The sequence below is a fragment of the Podarcis muralis genome, chromosome 6, assembly GCF_964188315.1.
Source record: "Podarcis muralis chromosome 6, rPodMur119.hap1.1, whole genome shotgun sequence".
Lineage (NCBI taxonomy): Eukaryota > Metazoa > Chordata > Lepidosauria > Squamata > Lacertidae > Podarcis > Podarcis muralis.
Genome location: NC_135660.1, coordinates 54411151 through 54424590, shown reverse-complemented (window position 1 = coordinate 54424590; position 13440 = coordinate 54411151). Strand labels below are relative to the sequence as shown.

At 40.7% G+C, this 13440-nt stretch overlaps 1 protein-coding gene across 17 annotated transcripts in view; it reads right to left on the bottom strand.

Moving 5' to 3' along the window:
• TACC2 (transforming acidic coiled-coil containing protein 2) overlaps positions 1-13440 on the bottom strand; it is a 162246-nt gene that overhangs the window by 7152 nt on the left and 141654 nt on the right. For all 17 annotated transcript variants that reach the window (XM_077930309.1, XM_077930301.1, XM_077930304.1 and 14 more), the window contains 3 exons: positions 7565-7708; positions 6136-6212; positions 3644-3687 (listed from right to left, as the gene is read on the bottom strand). In XM_077930309.1, coding sequence (XP_077786435.1) covers positions 3644-3687; positions 6136-6212; positions 7565-7708 — 265 coding nt within the window. The remainder of the gene's footprint in view (positions 1-3643; positions 3688-6135; positions 6213-7564; positions 7709-13440) is intronic.

The following is a 13440-nucleotide window of genomic DNA, read 5'->3' as shown; positions in this document are numbered from 1 at the left end:
ACTTAGAGGAGAGGGTTTAATTTATGTGATTATTCCATAGTGTCCAAAGGCAGGGAAAAATGTGTCTTGGGACATTTGCACAGAAATAATGTAATTTAAGGTGTATGGAAGAGGGGACATACACTCACTTCTACAATGTGACAGTCAGCCAATGAGCCAATGAAGCTTATGAACTCTCCCTGTCTACAATAAAAATGGCAGCAAAGTTCACTTTGGGTGACTATCAGAAAGATTTCATCCCAAGTTTGCATCTTCACCAAAGCACATGAATCCCTATGGATACAACCCTATGTACGTTTCCCTGCGCCACAGAGCTTAGTGGGAATTAGTTCTTAATAAATATGCACTGTAAATTCAGTCTGTAATAATTTCATCTTAACTTGAGGGGGGGGGAGAGAGAGAGTGGGGCTCAGTTCAGATTCTGTTGCTCTGGTGATGAAATTGTATATATTTTCAGAAAAATTAACCACCTCAAAAACACAAGATTCAAAGCTCTTGAGTTAAAAGGAAGAAAAGGAACAAGAGTCCTGACTTCAAAGTCATATCTGCAGCGAATTGTTCCAGTATCCACAGCACCAAAGATGACACAAAAGATCATATGAAGCCATATGATCAAATTCAAGTGCTGCAGTTAAGTGGGTTTGGCTTTGAGCACTGCTTATAAGGAAGGCAATCCAGGAATTATACCTAGCCAGTCTAAGTTCTTCAGAAGAAGAGGATGGTACAAGTGTAACAGACAAAATAAAAGATGCCTTTCGAGTGTGGTGTTTGGCATCAGCAAACTGTTCTGGTGACTCATTTCTGTGAAGGGAATAGACTGGGAGGTGCCAAATGGAATAAATTCATCAGAAACTATCAAGGTATGTTTCTATCTATCTCTTTAATTGGGGAAAGCTAGCCTGTAGAGCTAAAAAGCAAAATGCTAGTGATGAGCAACTTTGGGCAATTTTTAGGATGTTATGAGGGACTACCATGCTTCACAAGCAGACACAGATGTGTGCAATATGCATTGGAAACTGCTAACAATAAATGTATAATGCTGATGCTGAATGATGTTGACGGAGGACAATAGAAGAAACAGGCCAGGAAGTATTATGAAGAACAGACAGACACAAATTAACCCATACAGGTATGAATATCATATTTTAAATCTATAAACATACATTTTAATGGGTATATTGAACTTGTTGTTGTTGTTGTTGTTGTTTAGTCGTTTAGTCGTGTCCGACTCTTCGTGACCCCATGGACCAGAGCACGCCAGGCACCTCTGTCCTCCACTACCTCCCGCAGTTTGGTCAACCTCATGCTGGTAACCTCGAAAACACTATCCAACCATCTCGTCCTCTGTCGCCCCCTTCTCCTTGTGCCCTCCATCTTTCCCAGCATCAGTGTCTTCTCCAGGGAGTCTTCTCTTCTCATGAGGTGGCCAAAGTACTGGAGCCTCAGCTTCACAATCTGTCCTTCCAGTGAGCACTCAGGTCTGATTTCCTTAAGAATGGATGCATTTGATCTTCTTGCCGTCCATGGGACTCTCAAGAGTCTTCTCCAGCACCATAATTCAAAAGCATCAATTCTTCGGCGATCAGCCTTCTTTATGGTCCAGCTCTCACTTCCATACATCACTACTGGGAAGACCATGGCTTTAACTATACGGACCTTTGTTGGCAAGGTGACATCTCTACTTCTCAAGATGCTGTCTAGGCCTGTCATTGCCCTTCTCCCAAGAAGCAGGCGTCTTTTAATTTCGTGGCTGCTGTCACCATCTGCAGTGATCATGGAGCCCAAGAAAGTAAAATCTCTCACTGCCTCCATTTCTTCCCCTTCTATTTGCCAGGAGGTGATGGGACCAGTGGCCCATCACCTCATATTGAACTTACCCATTACAAATTTGTAACTGAACTGTATGTGCACATATGGTACTACATTCCAGAATTGTACTCTGTACTCTGAATAGCTGGGCTGTACTACAGAAAACAAACACTTAGTGCTCCTTAACAGACTGAGCTGTGCTAGTCTGTTTTATTTAAACCCGGACGTAGATGAGTGGTTACTCCATTGCTATGTTAGTATGATCCCATGAATCTACAAGATTCATATTAGCACTGTACTCACTGGGCAGCTTTGCAATTTTATTTTATTTTTAAATTGCAAATATGTTACTTGGGTTGTGGTAATGAAAGAAAGACCAGAATTATATGGCTTCCAAAGACAATGTACATATTTTAAACCCTTCAAAGTGATGTTCCTTTATGTGGCTTTAGTCTGTTATTCCAAACGAAGAGAGCTTTGTTTTTAGGGACTTAAATAATACTTCCAAGCTGCTGATAGTCTAAGCCCAGCAGCATTTTTAAGATAAACAACCTTATAAATCATAAGAATTTATATGCTGGAGCTTATGCTCTACTAATAACATTTGTCTGTCTTAAAGGTGTTACTAGATTCAATATTATAAAAAGTCTAGTGCATTTCAAGCTAATGACTGACAAATGTATGCCACAGAGTTGAAGAGCTTGTGACTAATGGCCAAGCTGGTTTGGAACAGATTTTCTAAAAGAAATATCAATGATGTCCAGGAGCGTTGCAACTTGTTCAGATCTAAAATTTTATAAACAAAAATTGTGTATTTGAAGACAAAATACTGGCCTGCAATCAGATAGAAAGGGCCTTTTCCTTTTTTATTCTCTTTTTTTTTTGCAGAGTGAAGTTTGTTAACTAGACATCTGCCTTCTTACTCCCATGTTAGGTCAACTGCCATTAACAAAGTTGGCTCAGATTACATCTGAAGTACCGCACTATGGCATCTGCCCAGATTTCCTTGGGGACATTCTAATAAAAACCAGCTTTCAGATGAACAAGGGATTGGTAACAATTGCCAAGACCTTCTTTAGGCAGGACCAAGTGGTTGCACGTGTGAAGTGGGGCTCCTGACCCACTTTCATAGAATCAGCTTTGTGCACTAGATCATAGACTACTTCTGAGACTCTCAGAATGAAGTGGTACCTTTAGGAAAAAGAGCCATAGATTCTGTTGTGCACACAAAACTACTTACATTGTGCCTGAAATAGTGCCTGGAGTACTTAGGATCAGATTGCCAGTTGCTAAACATTTCAATATCTAATCATTTGTTCTCGTTTGAATAATTTCATGGATCAGCATAGCCCATGTGGTGCTCTCCAGATCTTGTTGGACTACAACTCCCATCAGTCTCAGTCCCCTTGGTCCCCTTAGCTGAACAACATTCAAAGGGCACCATGTTGGCTTGCCCTGTTACAGATTACTCATGGAGAAGTAAAGACATCACCTTTTGGCAGGAGCAATTAAGCAGAGAGCTTTGCCATTCTGATAAAAGTAATATTGAATAATGAAAGGACTTTCTGAAGATGGTGCAATGGATTCTCTCCAAGATGCCTAGGCTGTTGTGTACAAAATCAAAGTGATGTGACCAGCTGTGTTTCAGATCTCTGTTTCAGGAGAATGCGAGACTGGTTTTCCAGGACTAATTAATAGCTTCTGCCCCCCCTAAGATACTTTCACAATTATTGCTTATTTTTAAGACTAAAGGAACCCAACTTTAAATAAGTTTCTATATTCTCTTATCAGAATGAGGACAGAGAAGTTCATCTTTCATGACGCCGCCACCTACCTATCATTTGGGCAATCGTCTTCTCATACTCTGAAACAATTTTCCTATAGAAAAAGAAGAAAAGATAATGAAAGATAATGAACATACATGCACAGAAATTAATTTTTGCAATAGCATCTCTTAAGGAAAAGCCTTATTAAATACCTTCAACATACTTAATAAGATAAATGTAGTTGAGTAACAACAGGGCAACACTCCATCAAAGCTTAATTGATACACAGCACAGCACACAAGGTGGGCATATTAAACTGATGTCCTCATCAAGACATGCAGTGCCATGTATTGTGGCCTGTCTAGTATTAGATTAGCCTTCAAATTGGTGCCCTCTGGATATTTTGGACTGCAATTCCCATTTCTTCCAGCTGGCATCTGGGAGAGTCAATGAAGGGTATGCTAGATACATTCCCTCTTTTGCTGTAGACTTGATCAAAGGGTTAGAGAACACATAACTTATCTTCTTATGAGTAGGCTTCCTTGTCAGTCCTTAAGAGACCCTTTTGAGTATCTTACTCGAGGGGACTAATAAATCTATTACTGAACAGATGGCAAGATATCTGAACGTCATAACTTTTAGACCTGCCATGATCGTTAGTTTCCAGATTGCCATTGTTAATCATCGGTTCTACTGAGGATTTGATTTTTTACTTTGCATATTGGTTGATTGTTGTTGTTTAGTCGTTTAGTAGTGTCCGACTCTTCGTGACCCCATGGACCAGAGCACGCCAGGCACCTCTGTCCTCCACTACCTCCCGCAGTTTGGTCAAACTCATGCTGGTAACCTCGAAAACACTATCCAACCATCTCGTCCTCTGTCGCCCCCTTCTCCTTGTGCCCTCCATGTTTCCCAGCATCAGTGTCTTCTCCAGGGAGGTCATAGTGGAGAGCTTTGACCAAACGTGATCCACCTGGAGGAGGAACCGGCAAGCCACTCCAGTATCCTTGCCAAGAAAACTCCATGGACAAAGACAACAGGCATATTGGTTGATAGATTGTAATAAATACTTGATTGATTGATTGATTGATTGATTGACTGACTGACTGATTTGATTTATTCTTTGCTTCCCTAGTCCAGATGGGCCATACACAAATGAAGGCCTTTATCAAACTACAGCTGACTGCAAGCTTGACAGGCCTGTAATATGGAACATTTTGAACTTGCCAAAATTTGGAAGCAATCTGCCGGTTAATTTTTTTGTTATAATTAATTTTGTAAGCATCATCACTCTGGAGCAAAGTCATATCTACCACTCCTCTAGAACACCAAGTGTCTAAACCACAACAAGACTTCTGAAGCAAGCCATCTACACAATCTGCAGTGATGATGCACCAAAGACTTCATAATTCTACAACACTTTTGGGGATTGATCCAAGTGTATTAAAAATCAATGAAGGTTTTGTCAATGGCTTTAACCGAAGACAGTTTGTTCCCTTTTGCTATTCCTTATGCCTAACTGGTGAATTCTTAACTTGCAGAATACAGTTCCTCTTGCTAGGAGGTGCATATTTGCAAAGGGGTTGTTGCAGTAAGAACAGTGGCTTGCCTACTATTATACCAAATCTTAGATATTAAAAAATAATGAGGACTTACATTCTTGTTTGGGGGGAAAAATTACAAAAATAATCTGTGATGTCATGACAAATCCATGTTATAATTTTATGAAAAAGTCATAAAGCTGTCAAGCAAAACGGCAATTTGAAAGGTTTGTCCTCATTTTAAAAACACACTCGCATCCTATTACATCCTCATTTTAAAAGCACACCCTTGCATCCTATTTTGGATTTGTTCTCAAAAAGAGGCTAGCTGGAATAAGCAGATTAAAAGTGATTTAGGAAGCTGATCCTTGCCTTTCCAGAGTGAAATCAGGTTAATCAAATGTGACTAGCCTTAGTCTGTTATGTTTGAGTGATGAGTCATAGTTTGCCAAGTGAATATTCAAGGTAGTTTGCACGTCAATCTGTACTGCCTTGTAAAATAATAATAATAATAATAACCTGATGCTGTTGGGAAGTCAAACCCATTTTAGGCATAATCTGTGAATGTGAATATTGCTGGCATATCTGCAGGAGATTCTAACAGCTAACTGCAAAGGTTCTCAAGAATCCCTTGCAAAAGGCATTTTTTCTGGTTTGGGTTTTTTGGTTCCTGTTTTTATTGTGCATTTTTTGTGTGTTTATATTGTATCTTTATGTGGTGAACCGCCCTGAGATCTATGGATGAAGGGTGGTATACAAATTTAATAAAGACATAAATAAATAAAATAAATAAATAAGAAAACAGTACAAGACTAATAGATAGGATTAAGTGGTATTCTAGGCATTTTGTTCGTTGTCTCCATGTTACTAAAGATCTGATGCAAAAAATAAATAAATCACAAACAATTCTGAACAGCAAATAGCAGCAATGTACAAATGCTGTTTTACGTATGGATGCCTTTGTATGTTATAACAGCAAGTCTTCTGAAAGCACAGGCATAAAAAGAATAAAAACACACCGCATTTCCATGACTTCCCTCCTGCTCTCTTCGTATTTGTCTTTCCACTCTGACACCTCTCTTTCCTTAGCTATGATCTGTTACAACAGGAGAAAGAAGCCTGTTAAATCATCTTAAAGGCACAAAGCATCTTGTCAAGTAACTTCTTAAATCATTAAGAGAATGGGAAGATTTTCAAATAAAAATGTTTAGGCATTTCCTGCTTTTACCGTTCTAGAAGACGTTATGGCTATGCAAAAATACCATATTGGCCTGAATATAAGCCACACCCAAATATAAGCCGAAGCTTTAAAATGGGGGGGGGGGGGAGAAAACACCCGAATATAAGCCGTTCCATTCTTTGCTGCTCCTGGCTGCATACTGGGCCGAGGGTGGCATTGCCGGCGGCCTTTTCCCTCCCTTGCTCTCCCCATTCCTGACCTTGGGAGAGGATGGGGGACTACGTGCGGGGTGGACACCGCTTTACTGCGCTCCTGGCTGCATACCATAAGGTTGCAAATATAAGCTGCACTTTAACTTTTCACGGTCAGAATTTGGGAAAGAAGTAAGGCTTATATTCAGGCCAATACGGTAAAGTGTGCCAAATCTATATCCGGGTTTTGCTCTAGCCAGCAAATTGTCACAGAGATTGGGGTGGGATCTTTCACCATTGTTGTACATGTAGAAAACTGGTCTGAGCCATACTGACGCCTTCATTTCGACTCCCATTCTAGATAATATACAAAGCTGCTCTAATCTTCTGAACCTTCTTGTTACCTTTTTCAAGCATGCATGCTGTATCTCACACCATCAGTGAGAAAATTGCTCAACTGTTGCGCATCACTTCCCTTTTACGCATGTAGCACTGATGTAAGCCAATCTGCTTGGCTAAAATTTGGCCAAAGGCTTCCAAGCGCATTATTCCAATATGCTAATGAACATGGTGTACCTGCTATATATGTTTCTCTCCTGGCTAAACAAAATAGTTGTTCAGCGATACATAACTCATGCCTCAACTGTATAGGTTTTTCCCCACAAACAAAAAATTATCACCCAAAATTTGTTGGGGCCAGCTTTCTATTATGCAGAGCAGAAAAAGGTGTACAATTGAGGGGCAGTGCAGAGAAGCTGTAGCATAGCCATGGTTGAGGTTTAAAATGCTGATTAGGAGCACTTCAGGGTTAGGGTTAACCATGGGACATCATGCTGAACTGGAGCTAAGGGTTTGAGAGACAACTTATGCCTAAGTGGAATTATTCATTGAAACATTCCACTGTGAACCATGGTTAGGAAACCACTGGCACTACAACTGTACTAGCCCATTGCTTCAACACCCTAACATAGTTATTCTTTTTGTACACAGGTAAACCTCAGAACAGCTGCACTTAGGAAAGCCTACTCATTAAAAAAACAAACAAACAGAATTTTATCATTTAAGATTATGGGTTACCTCCTCTCTGGCAACTCTCAAGGCAGAATCCAAGTCTTGCTGCTGGTAAAGCAAACTGGAGGTATTCTCTCCCTCCGAGCTGCTTATCCGAGAGTACAGTGCACTTTTAGAGATGGACACATCAGCTGAGATGGCAGGGTCTCTCTGTTCATTAAAAAAGAGAGGAATTGCATTGATCATTAACCATATGTTCCACTAGTATTTCAGGTATCCATATTTTTTTGGGGGGGGGGTGGACAATGAGGAAATGTGAGGTTAAGATGAATGGGAAATGTTCATCTGTATATAGCTTAGATGGCTCTATACAGATGCAAATGGAACTGAAAAACAGAAAGATTATATAGAAAGGTGTAGTTAATGATATCAGAGTAAACACATTGAAATTAATGTCAGGGACTAATGTAGGTCCATTACTTTCAACGAGTAAGAGTTTGTTGACTACAGCTCACTGTGCTATTCCGTTCATTGTATTTTCTGTTTCTATACTTGTATGTCTTTGACTTCTCAAAGCCCTGGTAATAATTTAATGGCTCTGGAGTAATTATTGAACATAGCAGACATGGGAATTCTGATCTTTCTAGATGAAGCATAATCAGGTTGAAAAGTTCATCAGTGCCTAAACATGAGCACCACAGTGTCTTTCTGCACAAGGGTCAGTTGGAGAACTCAGTGTCCTGGGGTTTATGCCTACCTGCTCATCCAAGTGCTAGAGTCACATTCTGCTGAAATTCACTACTTCTCTCCTAAGATTGTTATCACCCCTTTAAGACTGTTATCATCCCATGCCACACCCAAGACTGGCACCTGCTGAACCATGCACTACACCAACAGTGTTGAGTTAAAAAAGCCAAGGCAATAGGAGAACAAATGCACATGAAAACTAAAGTGAAAGCTTCTGCCTGTGAAGATAGGCTAGGGTCAGAAGCAGAGAGGCCATCAGGCTTTCCCCCGTTGGTCTGCCCAACTCTTCAACATCTTTTCTTTTTTCTTTTAAATTTTTCCAGCTTCTGCAGATGAAAATAGCAGCAGGATTGTCAGACATGCAGGCATGTTTGCCTGGAAGCAGCCAGGTTTTTGCTAAAAGATGTATGCATGCAATGTCATAAAAGCAAAACAGTGCTAAGACCATCAAAAGCCATTGGCTAAGATAGTCTAGGGATACAATACTGATTACCAGGTTATGTCAGAGAACGTATGGCAACCCATGTTTGAAGGATAGATTTTGGCAAATTTCCATAAAAATAGGATAGAGGGAGGAGACTATCCCAATAGCTTCACTTATTTATTTAAGATCCAAATATTGTTGGGCTCCAGCCCACAGGTTTTATACACACCTGGTATAAAATAACGACTTACAGTTCATCGTTTTTCATTTTAGTATTCATCTTATCATCACTAGCACCACTAGAGAGCAGTAACTTAAGGAAGGATCTGCAGATGGGGATCATATTCGCAGACCACATGAAAAGAGAATATGATCACAATACTTATTAGGTAACTCAGCTGTACGCAACTAATTCCCAATATTTATGGATGATCATTAAGCACGTAAGCAAACCAAGATTAATCTAGAGTCAGGCAAGGTAAACTATAAGAGCTATTGTGTACATGAACATACTAGGAGGCTGGCTCAACTATTTCTTTGCATAGGATAAAGGAATTCAGAAATTTTACTTTTCTTTTTTGGGAAGCAAACCTGTTTCTTTTCCACTGGCCACTTTTCTTGTACCAACACTGAGAGCATTATACAAAATAAGAGAAGCAGATGACCAAACCCAGCAAGGCTACTTAAAAGGTAAAGGTAAAGGTACCCCTGCCCGTACGGGTCAGTCTTCACAGACTCTAGGGTTGTGCGCCCATCTCACTCAAGAGGCCGGGGGCCAGCGCTGTCCGGAGACACTTCCAGGTCACGTGGCCAGCGTGACATTGCTGCTCTGGCGAGCCAGAGCCGCACACGGAACGCCGTTTACCTTCCCGCTTGTAAGAGGTCCCTATTTATCTACTTGCACCCGGGGGTGCTTTCGAACTGCTAGGTTGGCAGGTGCTGGGACCGAACAATGGGAGCGCACCCCGCTGCGGGGATTCGAAAGGCTACTTAGAGCTAGATAAATAAGAGACAGCAATTTTAGTTCATTTCCTTCACTCTGCAAAAAAAGGACCACTATTGTGCAATACCTTGAAGGCCAAACTCCACAGGATGCTAAAAGCATGTTTGCATTTAAGAGCCAAGGTTTTTAAAAATGCAAATACCATCAGCTGGATGGAAGCTGATAATTATCAGGATATCAGAAGGCCTGGAGGGGAGACTTAATCCCTTCCTTCTCTGCTTTAGTGCTGGCACAAGTCCTTCCTCTGAAGCTGCAATATGCCCTGGGAAGAAGACTCCCACTGGTGCCAATGCTGTGATTATCTGCCTCCTCCTCACATGTTTACAAACCTGCATGTTAAGTCAAAGACACATTTAGCATCACATCTAGTTTGGCCCTTAATCAAAGGTCCTTTGAATGCTTCCACTATAGCAAGATTCTCTCTTATGCTGTATTCAGAATTTGTTAGTAAGGCAGGGGTGTGATGTTTTAAGGTACAGTTTCTTAAAGGTAAAGGGACCCCTGACCATTAGGTCCAGTTGTGGCTGACTCTGGGGTTGTGATGCTCATCTCACTTTATTGGCCGAGGGAGCCAGCGTACAGCTTCCGGGTCATGTGGACAGCATGACTAAGCCGCTTCTGGCGAACCAGAGCAGCGCTCGGAAATGCCGTTTACCTTCCTGCCGGAGGAACACTTTGATGTGCTTTCGAACTGCTAGGTTGGCAGGAGCAGGGACCGAGCAACGGGAGCTCACCCCACTGCGGGGATTCGAACTGCCGACCTTCTGATCGGCAAGCCCTAGGCTCTGTGGTTTAACCCACAGCGCCACCTGCGTCCCACAGTTTCTTATGAACTATTAATTTACAGTATATATACCAATGAGAAATTTAAGTATGACCACAATTCCTCTCATGGAATTTGAGGAGGTCTATCAAAAGAGCAAACCATATCAACAATGGCCTATTTGAACTTTGATTCACAGTGTGCCTCATCCAACAAACCGATGTATTTCAGAAGTGTGCAACAAGGCCCAGCAGAGCAAGAAGAGCATAGGCACAACCCTTGTCACTTTTTGTTTCTACACTAGCTGATGGCTAAAAGGTACTTGCTGAAGGAAGCAGGCCTAGTCCCCTAGTCCAAGGATTTTCCAGGAAATTGTATTCATTGTAGATGAAACAACTAAAACATACAGCTCTATGATATTCTAGAAAAACTCAGTCTAATTTCTACCCTCGATCAAGCAGGATTAATGTTCCTGCAAAGTCATCCAGTAGATCCTATTATAAGTAATCTGCACTTAGCTACTGTAAGACACTGTAGCTTCCAGAGGATTCACCCATTGCTTCTTCAGTTGACCTTGGCAATGGTGGCGGTAAAGTGGAAAGTTAACCAAAAAGTGCACTTCCTATCCTAACAAGACATCAGAAGAAACTATCAAGCTCAGATTAAACATGGGGACTTAAACACAGGGGCTTTTCCAGCATCAATTTTTCTGGATTATCCGTCAAAATCAGAGATATAACATCTCTTGATTGCACTTAATTAGCTGCTCCTCCAGTTTCCCCATTGTCGTGCTAATCCACTCAGGAAAATATCTGCACATTTCATAACTATGAATTAAAAAGGAGTTTTGAACTTTTAACGTTACAGAGAAAAGTATTTCAAATAATGTTCAGCTTTGTTCACACATAACAACTCAGTCAGCAGAGCATGAGACTCTCAATCTCTCAATCTCAGATTGCAGCCCCACATTGGACAAAAAGATTCCTGAATTTCAGGGGGCTGGACTAGATGACCCTCATGGTCCCTTCCAACTCTGCAATTCTATGATGCTATGATTCTATGACTAAACAATGGATGCTCCTTAACAGCTAAGTGTTAGGTTCGATCCAGAAGCCCTGGTTTAAAAGAAACCCATGCATCATAAGGCATGTTTTGAAGTTGGCCTATTATGAAACTGACCATAATGTGGTTTAAATCGAGATTCCTAGCCAGGGCAAGGTCTAGATTTGATGAGGCCTTAAGCCACTGAAGGTAATGGGGCCCTTTATATGTCCAGCTGTCCTTTGCCAACAACAAATTGTCGCTGTTTTTTGTGTTGAATATATGCTATATGGTAATTTATGGACCTAATAGGTATCTAAAGCCATTTGCACATAACAAAATATGTATTTAGTCAAAGTAATTGTTGAACTGAAATACAATTAAGAAGAAGTATATTAATAGTGAAATACTTTTAAATTTTGGAGGGGCCCCCAAGGGAGTGGGGCCCTAAGCTATAGCTTGTTTAGCTTATATGTAAATCTGGCACTGTCTAGCTCAAGTATAACACTAAAGTGAGATTCTACAAAAGTGAAAGTAAATTCTTCTGAAATTCTCCCTTTGGGCATGTGGGTAGAAGAATGAGGAATGTGTGCATGTTGAGGCTCATCCACATAGCACTAAAATATTGTTTGGCATTATATGCAAAGCTGCCTAATGTCATAGTAGTAAACTAGGGCTTCAAGCTTTATTTGGTAGATTATTAAAGATGCTCCTTCTTTCTAACAAGTGCATGGTTTTGATCCTTACGTTTTGTTAAAGCTCTCAAATGTAATTAACTGATTAAAAGTAAGATCATTAATCAACCGGAATCATTTAATCACTTGGCAGCTCTGCTGTGAACACATTCCACTATAGGTGCTTTCTAATGCGAGGTGTTTATGTGTGTGTTAAAGATGGCAAATTCCAAGGCTAATCCTCTCATAATGGCCTGGTTTTCACATCTCACTAAGTCAAGCCATGCCTACTTGGGACGAGATCATGGCTGCTTTACTCCTGGTCATTCCGCTACCATTTAGATGAGTGTGTGTCTGATCGTCTAGCTCTCTCCAGAATAAGCATGAGCTGTAACCAATATATGTCTTATGTTTTATGGCTCATGGTTTGTCTGTGACAACCCTCTAAGCCAAGCCATAGCTTAGCTCAACCTTGTGCAGCAGCAGAATGACTGGGAAGATGCAGAGAAGCAGTAATTTAGTCCGTGGGAGCACATACAACTTGCTCATTCATGCTAAGCCATATTTGGTTTAGCATGATGTGTGAACTAGGCCACTGTCCATCTTTTACAGCAGAAGTAAACGATACTAGCACACATTAACTAAAATGAAGTTTAAAAGAGCACTTTTGAACCTCAGTTATGGGAGGGACACAGTCATAATTCAGATAATCAGAAGTCCAGTCGTACAGGAATGCTAATTTACATGGATCTATATGGGCTGGATCTAGACACATCAAAGAAGCGTTTCAGTTAAATGCGTTGTAAATTTAAACAGGGAAAACAGGTAGAGAAAAACGGGACTCCATGGCGCCATCTGGTGGCACAATGCTATATCGCATATACAAGGCATATAAATTGTTATTCCATTCCCAATCTAGCTGAGACCATGGATACCAGTCTAAATGCAAGATGCTCAGAAAAGCTATTAAGCTGGAAGAGATGCTACCAGATATCAGATCTTCAGCATTAAAAAAGGATAATATCAATTTTACCACATCCTATTTCCTTGCTCTATCATCTTGCTCTACTCTTCCTTTTTACTTTATTTAGTGCTGACAATGTACATAATCTTGAAAATATTTTGGGGGGTGTGTGTGGATACTATCTATCCAGTGCTTTTTTTCTAAAAAAAAATGTTTAGGGGTACTCTCATTTTCCTACTCGTATTGAAATATTACCCCTCAAGGAGGCCAAACTTAGATTCACAAAATGTCTTGGGGTATGCGTCCCCCTGCGCCCCCCCCCCCCC